The sequence below is a fragment of the Neodothiora populina genome (genome assembly GCF_041146345.1).
Source record: "Neodothiora populina strain CPC 39397 chromosome Unknown canker_contig_17, whole genome shotgun sequence".
NCBI lineage: Eukaryota > Fungi > Ascomycota > Dothideomycetes > Dothideales > Dothioraceae > Neodothiora > Neodothiora populina.
Window position 1 is genome coordinate 788,124 of NW_027191406.1, and position 24,667 is coordinate 812,790.

At 50.9% G+C, this 24,667-nt stretch overlaps 6 protein-coding genes across 7 annotated transcripts; 3 read left to right on the plus strand and 3 right to left on the minus strand.

Moving 5' to 3' along the window:
* Positions 1-1,650: 1,650 nt before the first annotated feature.
* Positions 1,651-2,120, minus strand: AAFC00_004187 (uncharacterized protein; the record flags this gene model as incomplete). Its single annotated transcript, XM_069343784.1, has 2 exons — positions 1,651-1,682; positions 1,739-2,120. 2 exons carry the CDS (start codon positions 2,118-2,120, stop codon positions 1,651-1,653), a joined length of 414 nt encoding a protein of 137 aa, XP_069202334.1.
* Positions 2,121-2,900: 780 nt separating this feature from the next.
* AAFC00_004188 (uncharacterized protein) lies at positions 2,901-6,695 on the plus strand (the record flags this gene model as incomplete). The annotated part of the gene is made up of 1 exon (XM_069343785.1): positions 2,901-6,695. The coding sequence occupies one exon, from the start codon at positions 2,901-2,903 to the stop codon at positions 6,693-6,695; it is 3,795 nt and encodes a 1,264-aa protein (XP_069202335.1).
* A 241-nt stretch (positions 6,696-6,936) lies between these two features.
* AAFC00_004189 (uncharacterized protein) lies at positions 6,937-9,805 on the minus strand (the record flags this gene model as incomplete). Its single annotated transcript, XM_069343786.1, has 3 exons — positions 6,937-7,279; positions 7,358-9,732; positions 9,788-9,805. The coding sequence occupies 3 exons, from the start codon at positions 9,803-9,805 to the stop codon at positions 6,937-6,939; spliced, it is 2,736 nt and encodes a 911-aa protein (XP_069202336.1).
* Positions 9,806-12,961: 3,156 nt separating this feature from the next.
* Positions 12,962-16,354, plus strand: AAFC00_004190 (uncharacterized protein; the record flags this gene model as incomplete). The annotated part of the gene is made up of 5 exons (XM_069343787.1): positions 12,962-13,209; positions 13,269-13,313; positions 13,370-15,180; positions 15,232-15,284; positions 15,332-16,354. 5 exons carry the CDS (start codon positions 12,962-12,964, stop codon positions 16,352-16,354), a joined length of 3,180 nt encoding a protein of 1,059 aa, XP_069202337.1.
* A 1,050-nt stretch (positions 16,355-17,404) lies between these two features.
* Positions 17,405-19,357, minus strand: AAFC00_004191 (uncharacterized protein; the record flags this gene model as incomplete). Its single annotated transcript, XM_069343788.1, has 5 exons — positions 17,405-18,650; positions 18,699-18,738; positions 18,792-18,850; positions 18,906-19,215; positions 19,279-19,357. The coding sequence occupies 5 exons, from the start codon at positions 19,355-19,357 to the stop codon at positions 17,405-17,407; spliced, it is 1,734 nt and encodes a 577-aa protein (XP_069202338.1).
* Positions 19,358-21,381: 2,024 nt separating this feature from the next.
* On the plus strand, positions 21,382-22,533 carry AAFC00_004192 (uncharacterized protein; the record flags this gene model as incomplete). Of its 2 annotated transcripts, none has more annotated exons than XM_069343789.1 (4): positions 21,382-21,449; positions 21,527-21,621; positions 21,670-22,379; positions 22,429-22,533. In XM_069343789.1, the coding sequence occupies 4 exons, from the start codon at positions 21,382-21,384 to the stop codon at positions 22,531-22,533; spliced, it is 978 nt and encodes a 325-aa protein (XP_069202339.1). The 2 variants fall into 2 exon arrangements, with proteins under 2 accessions (XP_069202339.1, XP_069202340.1); XM_069348438.1 differs by having other exon boundaries at positions 21,400-21,449.
* Positions 22,534-24,667: the final 2,134 nt, after the last annotated feature.

Genomic DNA, 24,667 nt, shown 5'->3' on the forward strand with positions numbered 1-24,667 from the left:
TTAGTAACAATAGTAACAGTCAAAACCAAGTCACTGGATCCTCTTAAAGATCTCGTGCAATGATTTCCAGTACACGATCAAGATACGAGAGTAAAGGTAGAGTAAGGTACCTAGGTAGGAGAGTATGCACCGCCACAGATATGTCAAGAACCTCCGTTCTCCAACAATCAGGCAACCCACATTGCTAGCTTCCACACCGGTATCGAGTAGATAGTCTTCCTTCTACGCGCAGGAAGAGAAAACGAATCTCCAGCGCTCAAGTGCTCCAAGCAACAGGACAATACTGAACACTACTATAACAATTTCAAACACCTACAACTTGACTCACTAACCCACTACTCCGGATAACAAACATAAGAAGTAGAAGAGGGGCGCCCATGTATCGCCTGACTCGACGTCGATAGTGTCTTGCAGAGTGGAAGGATCCAAGAGGTGGGAACTCGAAGGATTCCACTAAGGTACTCTAGTTCAGCCCCGCTCTCTTGCTTGATGCTTCCCTTCGTTGATCCGTTCTCCCGTTTCGGGTGGATATTCATCTACTTCATTGTACTGCTGTAGCATGGAGTACAGTACACTACTGCTTTCCTTGCATGCGCCTGTAGGCTATAAGTAGTCCTACAAAATAGCGGCTGGGTGGGTCGGGAAGAGATCGGTCTATGCGTTATAACTCGTTGCAATAAAGATTGGGGTTAGGTGTGTGTACTGAATGTATTGTAATTTGCTATTTCGCTGGTGCGGATTGCAACTCGTCTAGTTAGTCGTGAGTGTATATGTCGCTATAATGGGCATCTAACAGAAACAAAAGCCGAGAAGTCGAAACACGACAACGTGAGGATATATCTGACCCGAAAGAAAACACTCGATCCGACCCAAATGCAAGAAAAGCAAACGCAAAACGCTGGGAACAAGTCGCAGAGGCCGTACGTTTGTGTAATGCACGAGCAAAGACACCACCTGTAGATGATTTCGCCAACATGCATGATGTGCACGCGCTCACACATGCACACACGTGGTGCAGCCAGCCCGTCACTGTTGCTGCTATTGCTGTCGTCTGCCGGCAACGCGCTTGCGTTGAGGCTGCACCTGCACGGAGGTCGGCTTCAGGCCCAGAACCTCCATGCCCTCACCCACGCCCTCGCAGAGACCCCCGGCGACTCCCTGTATCCACCACGTCACGACCGCCTCGACCATTTCGCCCACCTGGCCGTTGTTCCAGGTGCAGACCATGTTCGCGGTGGATACCGTGCGCTTGCTGATGGCGTTCGCTGTCGACCACGTTGATGTTGCGAAGCGTTCGGAGATGTGATGTTGTCTCTCGTACTCGTATGCATTACGCGCAAAGACCTGGATGTAGGGCCAGAGAAAGGAGAAAATGATGAAGAGCTGGAAGACGCTCGTGGATATGATTCGATGTAGCACTGTCGGCTCGCGAGCTGCTTGTGGTGTTCGCTCCAGGTCTTGCGGTTCGGCTCTTGGGACCAGCTGGTCGTCTACTGGCGTTTGAGGTCGAATCAAATCTTCAGGTGCTGCTACACGCAGACTAATCAGTTCTTCTTCGGTCAAATCCTCCGGCATTCCGCGCAGCACATATGTCGCGGCATCTATGTAGAGTTGCCGACTGAACGAGGGGTCTGAGGTAGGCAATGAGGACTACTGTGCAGAAAGTGATAGTAAATTCAATCCTGGTCACTCGGTTAGTCGACTGTATCTGTGTTGTCTGTCATGGTCTCCTACTTGCCTTGACTGGCGTACTTCCACTGGATACCGGTCTGCTCGTTCTCTATAAAGGAGGAACGCTTGCTGGAGCAAGGTGTCGACTCTTCTGTGCTAGCATCCTCATCATCGCAAAGCGCTGATGTCAGCGGAGCCAACGTTTCATGGTAGGCCGGTGGTGGAGTAGCGCTGCCGGAATCTACGTAGTCTATGCTCGAGCCGGTCGAGTAGCCGCCAAATGACCTGTATGTGTTGAAAGAACGGCGCAGTGATTTTACTTTGGGCATGGATCGCCGGACGACTGGCGGAAGAAAAGAATATATCAAGGAAAGCGAAGCATCGTCTTCTGACACTGCACTCTGGTTGACGGCATTCTTGCCAACGCATCCGTGGGAGATGGTCGCCATCTTTCGGATCTCTCTACCTTGCAATTACAGTGATTGGACAAGAGATGTGATCTGAGATGGAGGGCAACATGTATGAAGTTTGTCAAACCCTGAGTGGACAGCGGGAGCCCAAGGCTATCTATACTGGACCCGTCCTGTTCATGATGTGATTCCATTGCAGATAAGCGCTTGGAATGTGTTGAGCCCAAAATACTACATTGCCGTTGAACCGTCAAAAAAGATTGAAGATGCATGTGAAAGTGGGCTGCTTTCCGCGCGTGCATGTGTCAGGGTCCTGTTTCTCTAGTGACACTTGATCAGTGCCAATCGCAGCTCTCCGATCATCCCACGCTTGTATAAGCGAATGATCGTGTCAAATCACTTGCTCGCTGGCGATCCTGCGTCGCACCCGGAGTATGGTTGTGTCTCGATATTGTTGCTATCATATTTCCCATCAATCAACGTCGCTCTACTTCCGGCATATATGATAAGGAAATGCGCAACAGACGTTGAAACGAAATGTTGTCGGCTACTCTCGCAAACGCTTTCGCGCCAGGGGTGACAACAACCGAACATTGCTTGGAGCTCTGAGAGGCAGGTTTTGGCGTCTTTGTATGATGGAAACGCATGTGAAAGTGCTCTACTCAGATATCCGACGACGCTCTGTCCATAATGAGTCATGCGCGGACGCGCTCATGACGTGGGAGCTGCCTAGTGCAGTCCACGACAGTGGCAAGGCTCGAGGTTCACTTTCACAGACGACACACTGTCACACTCAAGCAGGTCGTCTGATATAATGTCATGGGTGTTGCCGGGCTATGGACTGTCGTGCAGCCATGCGCTCGTCCCATCAAGATCGAGACGCTGAACAAAAAGCGACTCGCTGTCGACGCCTCAATCTGGATATATCAATTTCTAAAAGCCGTGCGCGACAAGGAGGGAAATGCTTTGCGTAACAGTCATGTTGTCGGTTTCTTCCGGCGCATATGCAAGTTGCTGTTTATCGGTATCAAACCCGTTTTCGTCTTCGATGGCGGAGCCCCGGCACTGAAGCGACAGACGATAAGAGGCCGCACGCAACGAAGGGAAGGAAGACGAGAAGATGCGACTCGCACGGCTGGCAAGCTGCTGGCATTGCAGATGCAAAGGTTAGCCGAGGAAGATGATGCTAAACGGAAACGTGAAGCAGAGAGAGGCCGCGAGGAGATTGAAGAAGACATTGGAGAAAACCCTGTATATGTGGACGAAATACTCATGACGCAGCAAGAGCGTCAGCAGAACAGGAAGTTCAAGAAGAAGGATCAGTATCATCTCCCTGAGCTTGATGTTTCACTGGCTGAGATGGCGTCCAATGATCCGAGAATCATGTCACTAGAAGAGCTCGAGGCCTACGCGAGACAATTCGATACAGGCGAAGACATCAACGTATATGATTTTTCCAAGATCGACTTTGACAGTACCTTCTTCACCAGTCTTCCTGCCAGCGATCGCTATAACATCCTCAATGCTGCTAGATTGAGGAGCAGACTGAGAATGGGTTACTCCAAGGAACAGCTCGACACGATGTTTCCCGATCGCATGGCCTTTTCCAAGTTCCAGATTGAGCGAGTCACGGAGAGAAACGAGCTCACCCAACGTCTGATGAACATCAACGGCATGAACGACGATGGCATGTTTGACACTGCTGGTTCCGGGCGCATCGCTGGTGAGAAGGGAAGGGAGTACGTGCTTGTCAGAAACGAAGGTGTCGAAGGTGGTTGGGCTTTGGGAGTCGTTGGCGGCAACGATGAGGGTCGCACGGAAAGCAAGCCCATCGACGTTGACCAGATTGAACGCGCCAAGCAAGAGGAGGAAGAAGACTGGGAAGAAGAAGATGATGAATTCGAAGACGTACCTATCGAAGGTCTCAACAGATTACCCAAAGCGACGAAAGGACCCGATGGCGCGAAACCGATTCCTGTTCTCCAAAAGAAGCGTGCAGCTTACAACGCACGCCGTCGAGGACCTACAAAACCTCAGAGGACTGCAACAAGACCCGTAGTCGACGACCCAGACTCACTCTTCGTGGCGGACGAAGACGCTGCCCCAGTCGACATACCTGACAACGCCGACAACGAGGTCGCATCTGACGAAGAAGACTTACAACGAGCTATCGCCATGTCTCTAGAGCAAGGTGATGCAGATGAGGAGGAAGACAAGGAAGATTGGCTTGACGTCTTTGAGCAAAAGCGCGCAGATGAAGCACAGCCACTTCCACGTGGTAGAGGACAAGCTATTGCGCATATAGTCAACAACCGAGCCAACAAATTTGTGCCTTCAGCTAAGAGCGCTAGCCCTGACAAGATGGAAGCTGCCGTTGAGTCTGCAACTACGCGTCCAGCCCATTCTGCGCTTGCGGCTGATACGGATGATTCAAATGACGGCAGTGATAGCGATGATATGGACTTTCAAGCAGCATTGGCTGAGTCTCGCAAGTCCAAATATCAAGTCAAACGCAAAATCCCTCGTCCGGGGCCAGTCGAGTCGAAACCACCGACGACATCTTCGACTGAGCCTAAGAAGTCTGCTTTTGGCGGCCCCCTGCCCTTCGAGAAGCTGGACCTCGGCAGCTCCTTGCTGGGGAAGAAGAAGATGGAGAAACTCCAGCAAGAAAACGCCGGAGGCTTCGAAAAAGCAGACACAGAGAAAACCAAAGCGAAGAAAGAACCATTGCCTCCATGGTTCGAAGGCGATCTTGATGATGGCCTGGCAGCACAAAAGAAGATCGAGCAAGAAGATCGCGAGAAGGCGAAGACTTTTAGGGAGAGTTACGAGTTTCAGCAGTTACCTACTCTCCAGAGAAGGTCTTCAAGGGAGGTCATTGATCTTGATGACGAGCCCGACAATACTCAACCGACAGAAAACTTCATCGAACTCGAGTCTTCGGACGACGAAATGTTTCCTGTCGCTCGTAATACTTCGAAGCAGAAAGAGGAACCCACAATGGGTGACATTGCTGACACTATACGTGCTGATCCACCGAGTCCTGAGCCCGCGCCGTTGTCTGCCAAACCGCCGATCCCCCGACCAGCTGAAGACATGTCCATGGATTCCCAGCCCGAAGTGCATACTGAACGTGACGAAACGAGTATACAGCCGGAACAGTCCGCAAATGCACACGATGGAGCCGAAGACGAGCCTTTCGAGTGGGAGGAAAGTGACAAGGAGGAGGGACAAGAAAAGACAGGACCAATCACTAACGAAAAGAGAGAACTGTCTGAGTCTCCCCTACCAGACTTTGAGGATGCTGACGTTCCTGAGCAGCCGAATGACGCTACTGTTGAAGCTGCCCGCGAGAAGACTGCATCTCCAGATCCTCAGCCCACGCCTGCTTCGGCGCCCACTTCAGGTTTGGCAGATCAAAATCTGCCTGCAGACGCCGGCGAAGACGAGTTTGGTTATATGTCTGATTCTGATGACGATGAACTGATGCGTGCTCTCGCGATCGAAGCAGAGGAACATGCGCGATTCGCCTCTACACTAAATCACAAGACTCAGCAGCAAAACGTCGAAGACTACGAGCGTGAGCTGAAGCAGCTCCGCTCACAGCAGAAGAAAGATCGACGAGACGCAGACGAGGTCACCCAAGTAATGATTCAAGAATGCCAACAACTCCTCAAGCTCTTCGGCCTCCCTTACATTACCGCTCCTATGGAAGCCGAAGCACAGTGCGCCGAGCTAGTGAACCTCGGTCTAGTAGACGGCATAGTGACAGACGACTCTGATTGCTTCCTCTTCGGCGGCACACGTATCTACAAGAACATGTTCAACCAAGCCAAATTCGTAGAATGCTACCTCATCTCCGACCTAGAGAAGGAGTTCGATCTCACTCGGCAAAAGCTCATCGGCCTAGCCAACCTCCTCGGATCCGACTACACCGAAGGCCTACCCGGCGTAGGTCCAGTCACAGCGCTCGAGATCCTCTCCGAGTTCCCCTCCCTCTCAGACTTCAGATCATGGTTCGAAGCCGTGCAGATGAACCAGATCCCCAAGACCGAAGACGCAGGGAATCCCTTCCGCAAGAAATTCCGCCGTCAAGCCTCCAAACTGTTCCTGCCGCCCTCCTTCCCAGACCCACGCGTCGACCTCGCATACCTTCAACCCGAAGTCGACAGCGACCCTTCGCCCTTCCAGTGGGGCGTGCCGAACCTCGACGCTCTGCGCTCTTTCCTCATGGCCACGATAGGATGGTCGCAGGAGCGCACGGACGAGGTCCTCGTGCCTGTCATCAAGGACATGAATCGCAGGATGGACGAGGGCACGCAGAGCAATATCACTGCGTTCTTTGACGGCGGCACGGGCACAGGTGCGTATGCGCCGAGGAAGAAGGTCGATATGGGGAGCAAGAGGATGGGCAGCGCGCTCGAAAGATTGGCTCGTGAAGCCAAGAGGAAGAGAAAGAGTGGTGCAGATGTAGACGGAGATGACGGTGACGATGATGCTGATGAGGTGGCGGGGAGTGATAATGCTGCTGCTGCTGCTGCTGCTACTGCGAAGTCGGCGCCTGCTCGGAAGACGAGAGCTAGCAGGGCTACTACTGCAAAGAAAAGTGGATAGTAGACAACAAATAGAGACTGCGAGCACAGCATGCACGACGACAATGGTCATGTATATTTATAAGTGAAAAAATCAATTCATAATATACGGGCCAGTCCATGAAACGACTAACATTCATTCCATTTTTTGGTCTTCCTCACTCCCATCCTCATATAAAACAAGTTTTGTAACTATGTAGTGGATAATGCATCATGACTGCCTCCTCATGACTGCCTCAACTGCAATGTAAAAAAGAGTAAATCTACACAGTGATGTTCATCTCGTCCTCCTCTGGTGCAGCGGCTGCGACGTCTTCGTTGCCATCAGCAGCATCAGCATCAAGCTTGACGCCACCGTCCTCATCCGCAAGAGTTTCCTCTTCGCCCGCCGCGGCAGTCGCCGGCGTGTCTTCGGCAGATGTAGCGGCAGCGCCTGCTGAACCATCGGCATCAGTGGCGGCTTGTGGTTGACGACGAGCCTGGCTGTGGTCGATTAATGGCGTCTCGTCGTTGTAGAGACGGAGCAGCATGGCGCGGCGTTCTTCCTTGGGTAACATCAGGTTGAGGGCCGAGATTGAGCGCCAGAGGGGCAGGGTGAGTCGCTCGCTGTGTGGTTGTCAAATGTCAGTGAGATGTATCTTGAGAACAAATCTGTTTGTCATGAAGGATGAAAGAAGAACTTACCCGAATCCATCTTCGTCGGCGCTGGGCTCGACGCGGAGAACACAGCATCCCATGCCGATGTCTCGCACTCTCTCGCCGATCTCGCCTAGTTCGGTCCAGCCGTTGCCAGAGACACGAGGGAACATCTCGATGAGGAGTTTGCGCAGAGTTTCGCGCTTGGTCAAGCGTACGATTCTGCCCTCGCCGACCCAGCCTTCGAGGATGGGAAGACCCTCGCTCTGGACGCGCCAGCGGCATACGTCTTGGCCTTGGGCGTCTTGCTTGACGAACATCTTGACGCCGGAGTGGACGAACTTCATGCCGCGTCCCTCATTCTTGGTAAGGATGTCTTTCGCTAATGCGGTGGTGTAGTAGATGGCCTTGACGGGGTTGCCAGAGGCGTTTCGCACCATGAATCTGTCGCGTGGGAAACGATCGGAGATCTGATAGAAGGAGAAGATGCTCTCTAGCTCCTCGTGGTCGGGTGACAGGTACTTGAAGGGCTCCTCGTGCGGTTGGTTGTTGCGGCGCTGCTTCGTGGGCGCATTTGCTACGCTCTCCGAGGCGGTTTGACCGTTCGAGAAAGGAGCGTTTGAATCCGTCACAGGCGCCGATTTAGCGGGTGCTGACTTGGCAGGCGCTGTGTCGTCGTTCTCTCGTGGTTGTATCGAGGGAGGTAGGGGAGTATGTTCCATCTGACCAACCTCTCCGATAGTGCCACCACCAGTCGATTCGTCCTTTTCGGTTCTTGCGCGCTTGATAGAGGCGTTGGCAGAATCTCCAACTTCATCGAGGGGACGCTTGTTAGATGCAGGCTCGGGGTCTTCCAGAGCTTCCTTGTTCTGTCTCTGCGCTGCCGATGCGTTTCCTTGGTCCATGGCGACGTCGATGGTGGCAGGTGCATAGTCCTCAATGGTGTCCAATTTAGGAATCACGCCGTCCGACTCGGGCTTGGACACGATCTCCTTGGCGATAGAAACAACGGAAGGTGTGGTGTTGGAGGATTTGGTGTCCGACTCGGGCTTCGCCTTGATCTCTGACTTCTTCTCGAGGACAGTGATGAAGAAACCCCCGGTATCCTGTTGTTGAGGGTAAACACGGACACAACGATCCAGAGGAAGCTGGCTGCTCTCAGGTGCGAACATGCCAGGCACAACACGTTCAAGACTAGCCTCGAACTTCTTGGATTTGGCGTCCTCGACCTCGGCGTAGCTTCCCCAAATGCGACCTTCCTTGTCCATGATCTTCCAGTCCTTGAGACCATGGTTGCGCTTGAGCTCAGGCAACTTGGTGCTGACGTCGATGATGTCGACCTTCTCGATGCCACCACATCGCTCGATGGCGCTGGCAATGACGGCCTCGTTCTCCACAGGGTTCAGACTGCAGGTGGAGTAGACAACGCGGCCTCCGACCTTGAGCATCTGTAGAGCACGAACAAGAATGCGCACCTGGGTCATGTACAGACCCAGACCGTTGCCGGGAATCCAGTCTTTCCAGATGTTGGGGTTCTTTCTACAGGTACCGTCACCAGAGCAGGGGACATCAGCCAAGATACGGTCAAACTTGAGCCACTTGCTCTTTGGTCGCTGGCCGTTGGGTACACGGTCAGATGGAAGCTCGATGGAAGGGAAGAGAGTGGCATCGTGGTTCATGACGACCAGATTGGGGCTGTTCAATCGCTTGACCTGGTGGACAAGCATCTGAGCACGCTGGTAATTGACATCGTTGGCCACTAAGAGTCCGGTGGACCTTCCTTCGTCGCTGTAATCGCCCTCTTCCAATTCTTCGCCATCGGCCTTGTCCAAGACCTTGCGGAGACGCGATTCCTCGCCAGCATGGAGCATCTCCACGAGCTGGGCGCTCTTGCTTCCAGGAGCAGCGCACAGATCGAGAACTGTATGATGAGACTGAACATCGAGCAGAAGTGGAGGAATCATAGACACCGCCTCCTGCCTACTGATGTTGCCGACTGCCGTTTCAGACACAAGGAATTTCTGGAAAGCCGAGAATGGAGCGAACTTGCGGACGACGTTCTTGGGCGTGGTCATTGAGTAGGCCAACTTCTCTGGATACCACTCAATGGGCTTGGGAGGCTCAACAGCCTCGTCGTTGAACTTCATCGAAAGGATCTGAGGGATGTAATTGTCCTTGAGGTTCTTCTCAACGGCAAGCGCATGTCCTTTGCTGCCACAGAAACGGAAGGAGTTGGGCAACTCTCTTCGCAGCGCAGCCCAGAACTGATCTCTCTCTTCACCCTCGGGCACAATGCTGAGCTCATTGTAATATCTCTCGAACTGCTCATTTTCCTTCTTTACTTCTTGATAATTTTGTCGAGTCGTCGACCAGGCCCCACCGCCGCGGCCCTTGCTGCCGCCACCTTTGTTCTTGCCCCAATTCTGTAATTCGATTAGTGGTCGCACAGAGAACCCACGTTGCGACATGTCTACCTACTCCTCTTTTCTTTCCCATTTTTTCGATGCTTTGCAAAAGTCTAGAAATACAATCGGATTTTGGATTGTAAAGAAATCCGAAGCTCCAGAGATCTCCATGAATGCACGGACTAAAGCTAAAAGCCGGTGCGTACAATATTTCAAACTTATCAGATCAAACATTTCACTCTAGTCACATGTCGCAATCGAAGACTACACCTACCTACTCCTTCAGAGTCATGTCCTTCAATCTGGATATGGCAGTCAAGTACCTCGCCAAGGCAGTATGCAAAGGATAACAAGCATGTACACCAGTTGTAACATATCTTTCCATAAAGTATATTGTTCGCAGTTTACGCTGAAGCTTGTGCGACTCTGCAGTGCGTAAGCGGTGTTCGGTATCGCTGACTACGAATGAAACTGTCACCGAGGTAGTAGACTCACTTGCAATGCCTTTCTTTGGAGAATAATCACTAGCAATGCTTGTAGTCCTAGAAACTGGCGTGCCAGGTTGCAAAGACATGTATACGTTTTTCCTTGTGGAGGGTCGAGTCCTGAATGCAATCTCCAGCTAATACGAGCACCAATAACACGCTCTTGGCTTCATGCGCCGCGAAATTGGTGATGCATTGAACAATGCTGACTTTGATCATACCATGGAATTGAGCTCTCCCATCCAATCTCGCACGCTACTGCGCTTTTGTTTCTGGATCTCGTGAGCAGCATGGCGACGAACATGTGTCTCTAACCTAGCAGCATAAACTGCTTCAACAAGATCAGGGAGGCTCTCGTGGTTGCTGCGAGGAGCGAAACTACAGGCGAGCAGCATTTCTGTAGGACTCCATCGAGAAGGAGAGAGGAGCTTCGGCATCCTGCCAGGATAGAGGTTCCATTACTTGTCTGCACACTCCGCCCGCAGCCCGACTGCAGTACCCACGTTCAGGTAGAAATACCAAACTTTCGATGTCTTGCTCGCTAATGAACCATGCAACGAAGCTTTGCTGTCTGGCGCATATCATCTTGCCTTTCTACTGGACCCATGAGAATGTCTTCATACAGAACACGAACGATACGTGTTCCCCGGAAAGCTGAACCGCAGTGCGTAAGATATGCAGATGAAACAGCACACCACTTGCCATCTGCAACATGCCGCCCCATGCTGACAAAATGATACGCTTAGGACCTACCTCCGAATTTCTCTCGAGGCTCATAATAGCTTTGTGTGTGCATGGCGATAACGTGTGTGCTTGACTTTGTCCAAATATAAATGGCCCGACCAGCCAGGAGAATACGTTTGACTGTGCTAGAAGCAGAAAGCGGTGCTGTTACGGTATTCTGGCTGCATATGTGCTGGCGGTCTCTTCGTTCACAGTTGTTATGGTTTCAGGATCACTTGACATCATATGTCGCACGTAGCACTTTGTGGTTGTGGTATGTATCACCGGCTGTGTGCAGTATGTCGTAGCACATATAGCCAACCACGATCGACTCATCAATGTACTTTCGTATCAATAGACTCGGATCAGGGCGGCATCATCATAAGCTTGAGCATGATTTGCGGATTGGAAAATACTGTACACTCTGATTTTTGATACCAGATAGTTGCTAAAGAAAAATAATAATAAATTATCCATGCGTTGTACAAGTATATCTGTGCTTGAGTAAGGTAAGATACCTTAGTTAAGATGTCCTCTAGCGATGTCATTGTGAATAGTGATAAGAGATAGGCGAAGGTCCGTAGGCCGATCTCCGGCGGGCCATTAAAGAACGACCGCACCCCGCAATGCTGTATGTTCGGGATTAGTTAAAGCAGACCACGGTGAACTTGTCAATGAGGTAGTTTCTGAGACTCCGCCTCGATAAATAGTAACACGGCATCGTGAAGCTGCATCACTGTTCAACAGCAATATATTGCGTTATACCGTCACGTCGACTTACATCATGTCTAAGACCCCAGTGCTCACCGTCAAGGCACCTCAGCCTCTGCCTGGCATCTTCTCGCAAGCGATAATCGCCAATGGTACCGTGTACTGCTCGGGCTCCATAGCAGCAGATCCCGAAACCGGGAAACTCATCGATGGGGATATCCAGGTAATATATATCAAGTTCCGAGCAACAGCCAGATTTTTACTGACGATGCGCTGCTAGGCTCATACAGTAAGACGGGATCAACAGACGATAGATTGGCTAGAGCTCCATCTGACCGTTCATTAGCATCAATGCATCAAAAACCTCAGTGCTGTTCTAGAAGCCGCTGGTTCTTCGATCGACAAGGTCGTTAAGGTCAATGTGTTCCTCGCAGACATGGGTGACTTTGCCAAGATGAACGAAGTCTACATGACCTACTGGGGAGATATCAAACCCTGCAGAACGTAAGTGCTTATACATGGATCATTTAGTCTCGACAAGCGATGCTTGTGATCGAGGGCGAAGTCTCGAATGCACTCAAGGCGTGTCGCAGGTGCTGACAGATTTTATCTATAGCTGCGTGGCAGTGCAGACGTTGCCATTGAAGACGGATGTGGAGATCGAGTGCATTGCAGTGTTGTAGATGGCATATATATGCCATCGTAGATTAGGCGGACGAGCTCTCATTCTTGCCCGATGAGCGAGCCTGCTCTTGTTTACGGCAATTGCTCTGAAGACAATTGCTGAAAGAGTGAAGACGAAACTCTCATGTTGCAGATAACAAAAAGAGAAAACCCCTCAAGGCCGGGAAGAAGAAGGAGAAGAAGAGGCAACGAGAGTCTGTACAACGATGCTGTCTAAGACGACGCAACTATTTCTGCAGCTGCATGAAGCGAGTGCGAATAATGTTGAGCAGTGTTTGGTATAAGAAGGCACTCTGTATGCACAATACATTAGTAAAGTAGGCCGGAAGACATCTGCTGCAGCTCGGCAAGTTCCGGAATAGATTCACCGCGAATCCTACAGCATAGGATTAGTGCATTTCTTATCAACCAAGCTTGGATAAAGACCGAGGCGCGGCTGGCAAGTCAGTGAACACATACTAAGGTAGAAACGTCGACACTACTATCATCGGATGAACATCATTCTTCCCCGACCTTGTAAACCGACGACGCGTTTCGCCGCCGTGTGGCCATCATATTACGTGCTTCACTTAGTTTTGCCTATACAACACTGATTCGTTCCGCATGACACACCGGCTCTTCCTGGTGGAAGCTATGCCGCGCAGATGAACCCCACCAATGCCCCCAAAAAGAAGCGCCCTAATCAGCAGGCAAATACGAATGACCCTGAGAATAACGAGGGCGCAAGTGATACTGGCGCGAATACATCACCAATTTCTGGGGCTAACGGATCGTCGGCCATCTCGTCCTCTAATTTTCGTAACGTGAGCGCATGCAATAGATGCCGATTGCGGAAGAACCGCTGTGATCAGAAATTGCCTGCGTGTACCAGTTGTGAGAAGGCGAATGTCAAGTAGGTGAAATTCAAAGTAGAATCCTTTCGAGAGCGAGACACTGATATACATAAACTAGGTGCGTTGGATTTGACCCTGTCAGCAAGAGGGAAATTCCCCGAAGGTAAACACTTCATTTACAAGAAAAAGGCTTCGTAGGGATTGTGCTAAATGTTGTAGTTACGTATATTATCTGGAGAGCCGAGTCCAACATCTAGAGTCTCTACTTCAGAAGAACAACGTTGACTTTGCTCCTGCGGATGATTTTACATTGAGTGTCAACTCTGCAATACCGCAGACTGGTGATTCAAATACAAAGGATGCCAGCAATGGTGCTCAGCAGCAGGTCGTCCAACATGAGGATGAGCAGACTCGGGAACAGCAAAACCATAAGAAGCTCACGAACCTGGTCCACAATGTTGGGCTTGTATCTGTTCAAGGCGCCTCTGACAACCGGTATCTCGGCTCTACGTCCGGTATTTCTTTTGCGCGCGTTGTGTTTGCCGCAGTCAAAAGTTCTATATCTGGAAATGGATCAGATCGAGGTGGCGTACGACCTTCAAAGCCACTTGGTGGCGCAACAGGTGTAGGCGGCACGACGATGCGAGACTCGTTCTTTGGTTTGCACACAAAACCGGCCATCAAACCTGCCCCTTTCCCAAGGAAAGAAACAGCACAAGCTCTAGTAGAGCTCTATTTCGAGCACTCAAATCCTCAGATCCCTGTTTTGCATCGAGGTGAATATATGGACCTTTTTGAGCGATGTTATGCGACAGACGAGAAGAAGAGGACGCCCAGAGAGCTGTACTTTTTGAACATTATCTGCGCTATCGGCTCCGGAATCATCATGGACACATCTGATTCGGGACAGAACAGGTCCGCGGGATATGGAGATCCATCTGATGAGACTCTAGACGAGGCAGCCAAGACGAAAGAAAACCTACCAGATCGCCAAACGCAGCCTGAAGAATATCACTCCTCTGCTATCATACATTTAGAATCCTTTCTAGGCTCATCGCCGGCTGCAGAAGGGTTTGGTGGCGGTCTTGAAGAGCTGCAGGCTGTATTACTCCTTGCCGGATTCGCGTTGCTGCGTCCTGTCGCGCCTGGTCTTTGGTATATAGTGGGGGTTGCCGTTCGCCTTGCAGTCGATCTGGGACTGCACAACGAGGACCCTGAGGCGGTTTCCGAGCTGAATACCGAGCAGCATAAGTCTGATCGAACAGCGTTGGAGATCGAAGAAAATGGCCGTCGCGAATGGATCCGCGATCTTCGCCGGCGGTTGTGGTGGTGTGTGTATTCCTTTGATCGCCTTGTCTCGATCTGTGTCGGTAGACCTGTTGGCATCACCGATCAGGTCATCACTACTGAATTTCCTACACTTCGGGACGACAGGTATATCAGTCCCAGGGGGTTCCTCACCCCACCTCCTGATGCTTACAGCTCGATACCGAGCTACAAGCATGTTTCATACCACTATTTCCGGCTGCGTTTGCTGCAATCCGAGATATTACAGGTTCTACAACACCGTCAAACGCAACAGGTACGAGAACGAGGCGTGAATGCAACGAATCAGTGGATGCACGTTGGCCTTCCTTCGCCGTTCTTGCAAAAACATGGCAGTTTCAGAGAGTGGCGTAGCGACGTCGACAAGAGGCTATGGGAGTGGATACAGGCCTCTCCTACTCAAACAATGGCAGGCGTAGCATTCTCGCCACTATTCCTCGAGCTCAACTATTGGCAAACTGTCATCATGTTGTATCGTCAGTCCTTATCTGTACCTCCGTCGCTAGCTGGCGAGCTCGATGCCTCGACTGGAGACGACGTGACAAGCCCAGGCCATGTCGACTATGAGGAGGAAGGAGACGAGGAAATGGTCTTCCTCAAGGTCGCCGAAGCAGGTCAGAAAGTTTTAAAGATCTACCGACAACTGCATCGAGTGAGGCTTGTGAACTACACCTTCCTCGCCACGCATCATTTGTTTATGTGTGGTATGTGTTCTCTCAGGTCAATGCTTTCAAGTTAGAGCTAATTCAACCTAGGTATATCATTCCTATATGCGATCTGGCACAGTGTCGTGGTGCGAAGTAAACTAGTAAGTGATCGTATGGCATGCAACAAGGAAAAAACTAACGGTTTTAGACCTTGGACGATGTCGATTTCACAGTCCTTGCTGCAACCTCAGTGCTTGACGATCTGATATCGAAATGTGGACCAGCGGAAGCTTGCAGAGATGCCTTCGATAGGATGGCTAAGGCTACGATAGCTATGGCCATGAAAGAGACTGGTTTTGGTCAAGATGCGCTTAGACATCTACCAGAACGAGTGCAAAATTCGACTTCAAATAACCAATCTCAGATGAAACCTCCGCAGTATACGCAAGACGAGCACAACATGCTTGACCCCAATCTCCGTCAGCAGACCCAACAGCGACAGAAACGTCCCGCCCCACGCTTCGATATGGATCTTAAGGACTTGTTTTCCGACGACGAGTACCCGAGTCGAGCGTCAAAGTTACGTCGGACTCAATACCAGCCTACACACTCACCGAGTACTGCGATCAAACGGGAGCCGTCGGGCACATTCTCAACTACAAGTTCTGTGCCTCCTCAGATGAGCACACACGGCCCTTATAGGCAACAGCAGACAACTTCACCGCATATGTACTCGCCTTCCACTCCTGTCGATCCTTCTCTGCAAACGCAAACCAGGCCTACACCGTCAACATCTCCGAGTCAACATCAGCAACAAGAGCGGACATATTTTGCGAACGTGCCAAATTACACGGTTCAACAGCAACAACGACAGCAGCGACAGCAGCAGCAGCAGCAGCAGCAACAACAATCACAACGACAACAACGACAACAGCTGCCACCGTCACAACAGCAACAAGAAGGGTACGCCTACCCCGGCGCTAGCAACGCCTTTGATTCCCTTGACTTCCTCGAGAATTTCCCTGCAGCGGGCCCGCACGGGGAACCCATGCACGGCGCCGTGTCTGCGGACCACAACGGAGCCGGCGGCTTCCCGGATTACGATCTCGGGTTTGGCGTGGGCGGACTGTCGTTTGACGGTGGTGCCGGACCTTCGTGGGACGAGAGCGGGGGCTTCGATCTCTTCGATGGTTTCTTCTTCGGCGGCGGGGCTGGCCACGCTGGCGGGTAATCTAACATGATTAATACAAAACAGGCTCACAAAAGATCGGGAACCATATTAAGGGAAAGAGAAAAAAACTCAAGGCAAGGCTGGCTGGCAGGGTTGGGCTTCAATTGCGAAATGATGTCTTTTATGCTTTCACGCTTCGTAGATTACAATATGGCGGTCAGACCTCCACGGCCGGGGACACGTTTTGTTCTGGAAATTTTCGAAGAATGCGAATGACGTCGGTTCTCTTGGTTGCTGCACTGTGCTGCACAGATGGTGAATTCGCTAGGACCTTACCGTGAGCACTGTCGGCCTATCATTTTAGTCGTTCATGACTTGTGCTATGGGACCATCATTGCGAGAAACAGGCGGTGCACAGGTGCCTTGCTGCAAGCACTACGCTCGGAGCAAGTTGTCACTTCACGTGGTGCCTCGCTGGGCAATATTTATCCGACCTTTGCCAACCCCACTCCGTTGCGCTGTAGTTCCATCGCATCGAATATTACTTTATTTCACCCTGAATACATGTACTTATTTTTGGCGCAATGGAAAAAAAAGGGATCTACAACGTGGCGGCTATGAACTTTCCTTCCAGGCTAAGGGAGATTGAATTGAGGCTCTTCTCTTGTTCCATCTGCCTGTCGGAGCGGTAACTGCTTTCTAGGTACAGTATAACAAAACGCCACGCCGCACCGGTTCCATGGCAGGGTATAAAAAAAGCCTCCTTGAGGATGCCAAAACAAAAAGTCCCCGATGAATATCCTCCATTTTCCCCCCAATGCCCCACAAACCAACGAAGCATAATGGACCGTATGAAATATGACGAACGCCCCCACCCCAATTCTCTATAGCGCAAACCCTCCCATATAGCTTCATGCCCAACCAAAGGCCGCTGCAACTTCGAAAGCAGCTGCGGGGATATTTTGCCCAATGAGAAAATATGCTGCGCCTGACTGACCAACTCCCCGGTAAAACTCGCATTATTAAGCCCTAACCCTCAAACTCCTTGACGTCGGTCATTCGTGGCATCTGGTACAGCCGTACATATGCCAAAGTAGGAGACGTGGTCGCTCACGGTTGGTGCGTGGTAGATTCGGACGTACGCTGGTAGATTGGCAATGCATCCACCGAGTTGTGTTCACATGAGTACAACGAATCGGCTAAATTTCCAGACTCGAGGTTTGTGGCATCGAAGTAGGAGTCGTATTCGTCGTCCAATTTAATATTAGCTTCCTCGGCTTTGCTGTAGGCTCTGTTTTCCTCAACCATGCAGAGACAGAGAACAGATCCAATCATAGCAACCAGCCCGTTGGTCCACCATGGCAATCCTAGAGCTCCTACCGACAGTCCAGCGGACTGCACAAGTCCGGACAGAGTTGGGCCGAATGCTCTGCAAAGACTTGCAGCAGAAGCTGATACGCCGTTCAAGGTTCCTAGGATCTTCTTGGAAGGCGCGGTGTTCGCGAGCATGATGGCCAATGAAGGGAACGTCAATGCTTGTGCTGACACTTTCCAGACGAGCAAGGCATAGATTCCGGGCGTTCGTAGTGAGACCGGAATAAGTGTGAGGTAAGGCACCAGGATATACAGAATCGGATAGCTGAGTGCCACCAGACGGAATGTCTTGATGCTACCAAGCTTGCGGTTGACCATAGGGAATATGAAGATTGTAACGAACATCTGGATAAACCCTTGGACTGATAGAATAAATCCAATCTGCTTCGTTGGCAATGCAAAGCCGCCGACAAATCTGAATGGAAGTTTTGGAGCTTGGCCGGATTCTGGCATACTGAAAAGGACTGGAAGTAGTTGCTCAGCAGATATCGTGTGATAAGCCAAGATGCCGTATGAAACAATGTTCAGAATGACCTGTCGTGTGAAAGGATTGGGGAGGGCGGGTCGAGAGGGCCGCGGCAGTGGCTTGATCATGTCCTGTAGCTGCGGTGGCAAATCTGCTACCACCACAGGAGTCAACGTAGGGGAGGATTCCTGGGACGAGTAGCCTGGTGGTGAGTCGGCGAGTAGATTCAGCGACTCCTCACCAAATCCAATCTTCTCACTTCCCCTTGCAGGGCGAATCAAACCAAGAAGCCATTTTCCAGCTTCCAGACCAATGTCCTTGCGTTCTTTCTTGTCTTCGTGCGTTTCCTCTAGAAACAAAATACCGACAACCATACCGAACACGACTACTCCTGTGCACACAATATTAGGAAGCAGATACGGATATGTCGCGAAGATCGAGTCTTCACTAAAGTAGCCAGGGTAGTTGCGGACAGGATCCGCCAGAGTACCACCAAGTCCAGATCCAATGATTGATCTAAAAGCGATTAGCCAATATAGTGATGTAATCAAGACATGCACTTACCCGAGGCACCAGACAAATGGCATAATTGAGTATGCACGAGCTTCGAGAAAGTCAGTCAGAACGAACTCGATAGAGCATGCAGTAGCAACAAACCTTGATGAGCTTCTACCGTCACAACCTCAGCCACTGTCGTTTGTAGTACTCCAATGTTGCTATTCAGAGTCAGTATGAGATGTTGGTCACTTGAAGAGATCTTCTGTCACGAACCCGTTCAAAAGTCCACCCAGCGCACGCGCTATTAGTGCCGAGGTCAAGTTGGGCGCAAATCCGAATGCAAGCATACTGATACCGGTGCCAGCAAGGCCCATAAGCAGAATAGGCTTTCGCCCAAATTTGTCGCTCAATCGTCCCCATACCACCCCGGTAGAGAACTCGGCGAATGCGAAAGCTGATGTCACCATGCCAGCATACAAGGCGATCTTCTTTTCGTCATCCGTGATGTGAAAGGAAGAGACCATGTAGTAGACATATGGAAATATGGACATGAAAGCAATTGGCTCGCATATCCGACATAAGGCTGGATGATCACGTCAGTCTGGATTTCATGGGCAAGTAGACGACAATAATGACTGTTTCTCACCTAAAACGAACAACTGACGTGTGGGGAAGGCAGTCTGGCGCTTCCCGGACTGCCATTGACTGGCTTGTGGAGCTGCCATGAGTGTGGTCGAGAGCCAGTGGTATGAAGGAGATTGGTGGTGTAACTTAGACAGCCAAGGGTAAGGTTTGGGACAAGCTGTGTCAGACCTCGACCTTGAAAATGGGGTCGCTCTTTCTTATCACAAGTTCAGAGAGATCTCGGACAAGACACGGCAGCAGAATGTAGAGATAATTGTGTCACACGGGAGCAATATGATCCACAGATTCGGGATTGGAAAGCCAACGCACAGGAAGTGGCAAAGGGCAGAATGTCACCAAGGCAGAGGGAATGAACAACCACGTAGCGGGGCGTGGGTAGACGGTGAAGAAGATGATGAAGAGATGCAGACCCACGGCGGCGTGAGCAATCGCACGACCTCGATCCAATTATCGCAGCGACCCAGTGACGATCGAAACGAGGGACAGTCCCCGTTTGAGACCCGGGAACCCATCATGGATGGTCTTGTCAGTAGTGTGAGCATATGGCGATTGCTTCTGCCCCTGTCCATGGTCGAAACTCTGAAGAACGATTTGAAACCACGGCCTAGGTCCGTGACACGCACGCTAAGAAGTTCCGCGACCTCGGATCTGGACAGCCGATCCAATGGTCCTTACCGGGGAGCTCGCGGGACGGTTGCCGCCTTAAAGTATCGTCGCCCTACTCTCGTATGGCTCCAACTCACAAGTGCGCCCCGAGATGATTGTAGGTAAATTGTTGGTAGTGTCGCCGCACGTATGTACAGTGTGTCATCGGCACTCGTCTTTGCTGCTGCCCTCGAATAAACACGGCTCCGGTATATCGAGCACCTGCCACTTCTTGCAGGAAAGATGTAACCAGCGGTGAGACACGACAGCTCCGTGTCACGACCCAAGAGTCACCTCCCGCACGTTTAGCCTACCTAATAATCCTGTTCACCAGACGCGCATTTAGATGATGGAAGCTGAAATGCAGGCATGGCCCGATAGAGTGACTACGGCCATCGTGACTTGACCCGATGAGGGTTTCTGAGCTGCCTGCCGGCAAACAACAATCAAATCTATAATAACTCCACTGGGCTGCGTCAACTATGTACCAGTACGGTGATCTGGGTATCGATATGGATGAACAGGCTTCGCAGTCAAACCAGGCCGATGGGCTCCGGCTGGATCGGATATGCAGCTAGTGCCACCCAGACAGAAGCTTCCAAGTGGATTCTGTGAAGAGCATCAGTGCCCTCGCTCCCTACTCAATCTTAAGCGGCTAGTTCAGGAACCGCTGTAAGGCTTAAGGTTCAGATTTTGGCCCGTCAAGGCTACACAAATTCTCCACTTGGTGGAGGGATGGGCAACAGCCCCCCCAAAGGTAAAACGTCATATTCCAGAAATCCTTCGTGCCCTCATAGCTTGTCTCTGATGCCCACATTAAATTATCTTTAGCTACCGCACTGTCCCGTGCCTCGGAGCAATGTGTACTTGCGATGCTATGATTTTTCTTGTTCGGCATATGTTAATGCATGGCCCCAACCCAAGGCCCCGAGATTGCGGGACCGCCTCGCATCGTTCGTGTACCAAGCAATTATTGAACGCGAACCGAGTCTACAGGAACATGTACAAGTGTACCCCTGCAACAGTATATGCGCCAGCAAGCCCGCCGTCACCCCAGAAAGCAAACAATCTATCGGCAAGCGAGCAATCAGTAATATTGCTAAAGAACCCAATCTTCCTTGCATGCGGGATCGGCCATCGTCTGTGGTCAATCGTATGGCAGAATTACCCAGATGCTGGGTATCAAAATCGCTGCATGCATATGTTGTAGCCAACAAGCCCAAATCATTTGCTGAGCCTGAGCTAGTGTTGTTATAGTATCTGGCATTGCACTAATTCATTGTATCCTATGTTCAGCATATGAGTCAAGATTGGACATCGCATATCCATTTCAAGAAAAGTGATTGTAGCTTTGGGGCAAGCCGCGCGTGACCTGTCATTTTCTTGCCCCTTCGGTCGTTGCACAGCGAGCAACACAGATGTGAGGCCCCCACCTCAACCCGCAACGACTGACCTGTCAATGTCTTCCACACCGGATATGTGCGAGAGGCTCACTGCCTTTCAGACTCAGCAACGCCAACTGGACTTGTGCGTAATGTGTTCTATGTGATCGTGGTTGCCTAAAACCGCCCTGGCCGCGTAACTGACCTATCGACGTCGTATAGCGCCAGTGTGAAGCAAGCATGTCCGAAAGGCATATACTTCGCCCCTACACCTCGAGATCCCAATGTCTGGCAGGGTGTGCTTTTCGTGCGCAAAGGTGCTTGTTGCTTACAATGATTGCCCTCCACCTCTGACGTCCAGACAGGACCTTATGCATCCGCGATCTTGAAGTTCAATATATTGCTATCGGTGTCTAGCCGACCTCCAGTAATCACAATATCCACCGATGTCTTTCACCCGCTTGTCACGCCCTTGACAACGTACACGTACACAAATAGCGACACTGGGGCCGACACAGTTAGTGCTACAGATGCAGATCGTCTGCCACCTGGCGGCTTTAGTCTCCGTCATGGCTTTCCAGAATGGTTTAGCTTAAGGAATGTCCGTTCTGAAGAGGAAGAGTCGGCGATGAGCAGACAGGCCGCACAGTCAGGTCAAGCATCAGAAGAGGCTGAGTCTTCAGAACAAAGTACGAGTAGGAGAACATCGGCATCCAGCCCAACTCAGGCAAGATGTGGTGCAGTTGACATCGCGCGTGTGCTGTACTATATGAGGAGCGCATTCGATTCTGTAGAACTACTCGATCAGGTGCCCCTTGAGGTTGCCGCAAATTCCGGCGCCTGGCACGCCTGGCAAGCGCATAGAGCAAAGACTTCGGGCGACAAAGCATCAGGCAACCGTCCCGGACGTCTAGAAGGAGCTTCATCGCCATCTTCGATGGCTCAGCAGCCTGGGGGCGCGAGGAGACCTGGTCAGTGGAATTGGGAGGGTGTTTGGGAAGAGAGAGTGAGAAAGAGTATAAATGCTAGTATCTCCCAAGGCGCTCTCTACGGTATTGGTCAAGAAAGCGATCTGGTGGGTATCTATCGCTGTTCCTATGGATGCTCAAAGCTTACAGTTTCAGATCCACTTCCTGAATATAGATATCGACCAGGTTGCGCAGGAGCATATTTGGGGAGACCAGACCAACGTGAAAGCCGATCTGGTACCTGCCGCAATAGAGACATAAAAGCCAAAATTCGAATTTCCCATCGTTCCTGCCCATTCTGCTGAAAGATATACTTCACGTCTCACATTTATGAGCTAGCTTTAATCCCATCTGTTTCGTTCTTTTTCAGTCTCTTTACTGGACGCCATGTTCTCTCTAAACAAAGAAAACATACCATTGCAAGTCCGCAAAGTCCGCAAAAGGGTTGAGGCTAAGAAGAGAGAACCAATAACAGCTCAAGAAGGGAAAGACTCGATCAGGGCAAGGACCCTCAGCGCAGCGGACAAGTCAAATGCAGCACTTCACGTAGGACTTTCGTGTCTGCCTGCAATTGATTGCATCGATACAAGTGAGGAGAACACTGTCTGGATTATGGTCAGAGTAGACGGAAGAGTGGTTGACATCAGTCCTGATTACATGACATCTCTCGACGTCATCATTGTCATTGATAATTCGTAAGCTTTGCCATGGATAAAGAGACCTTGCAGACAAGTACCGGAGTGTCTTCTAAACTTAGTATAATCAGATATGGTGCGTCTGCGCTTACATTACACTGCATGAAAGCGGTAGTCAAGCATATCGTGGGCTGTTTGCATGCGTCTGGAGACCATCTCGCTGTCTTCTCGACACACTGCCCTCATCCAGGATCTTGTCTCGGAAACAACACATCTGGTTGCCAGCTGCATGCCTTTAAGTCACCAGACTCTGCATTATTGGCGCATGAAATGATGCTTCTGGATCGTACTCCATCCATCCGAACCTGGCCAAAACACGGACTTGGTAATTTCTGGAAGCAGCTTATCCGATTAATTTCTCAGCACGCCTTAACCAATCAGTCGGGCCGACCCCATTTACCGGATGTAATTGTCGTGTCTCCAGATCCAGATGAACATACCACTTATATCCAGCAGCTGTGTGATTGGCCAGTACATCGAATCAGATGCGGACTGTCGTGGAGCAAATTGGGCTCTGGTAGGGGCTTATGCAGTGGAGGCTGGTATATTGATATACCGTTGGAGTTTGCAGCCCCCAATATGTCTCATGACTCTTCGTTGGCACGCTCGTTGATTTCGAGGATGGTAAGCCAAGCTCGTTTTAGCATGCGCCCAAAGGAGTTGACTCACGTCGACATCGACTTCTCAAGCGCACAAGGCTGCAAGATCAAGGAGATCGTCAAGCCCCCACGAATTGGCACCCTGTCACCAGGGCAGTCTATCACCACCTTTGTGAAACTGACTGTATCGGCGCTACGAGCAAAGCCTGCATCCCGTGATTGCAGCAGCGAAAGTCTTTTTGATGAACTGTTCGAGATGCTCGGGGAAACCAAGAAGAAACTACTCAGCACTACCGTCACTTGGGAGGTGGCAGACTTGGGTTCTGTCACTCGAACGACAATGACAGACACTTGTTACATACGCCGCACAAATCGCCAGTCAATTTGGGCCTCGGGACTGACATCAGCATCAGCTGGCCATGCTGTTGAATACGGCAAAGCAATGTTCGTAGCTAGGACTTCGCCACCAGAGGCTGCGGTCAGGCGACTGAAACGCAGGTCCGATCCAGCATCATTAGCGAAAGATCATGAATCAGGCTTGCTACGGATACTGGAAGAACTCGAATTCCAGGCTTGGCGAGCAAATGGGCCTAATCGCACATCTTTGGCCTCTCACGATGCAGGCCTCCATGTTCCGACAACAATCACTCAGGATACGCAATCGATAGTCGAGCAAAGGTCGCGCGATGCCAGGCCTGTACCCTTGAAGGAGATATGACGCGGTCTCTTAAAGGCCAATTTACCGACGAGTGTACAGATATCGTGTTATCACGGGAGTCACTTTCCAGCTGATTGAGGAACATTCTCTTGCTTATACAGCTACCCGAGATATGTGGGATGACGTGATCAGGCAAGACAAGGTATTGGGGCGGTGAGTACAGAATGCATCAGTAATGTTAGCCTGGGTGTAGGAAGGAAACGTTTGGCAGCAACACAAAGTCGGTCACGGTTCAGCCAATGTATCTGGAAGCGGGTGGATCGATTTACACTGCATCGTGACGGGTAACTGGCATGACCTGATCTCTTCACGCTTCACGCTTCTGCTTAGACTGTGATGCGACCCCGTGCTGACGTGACATGCATATCTCTTGTAGAGCCCGG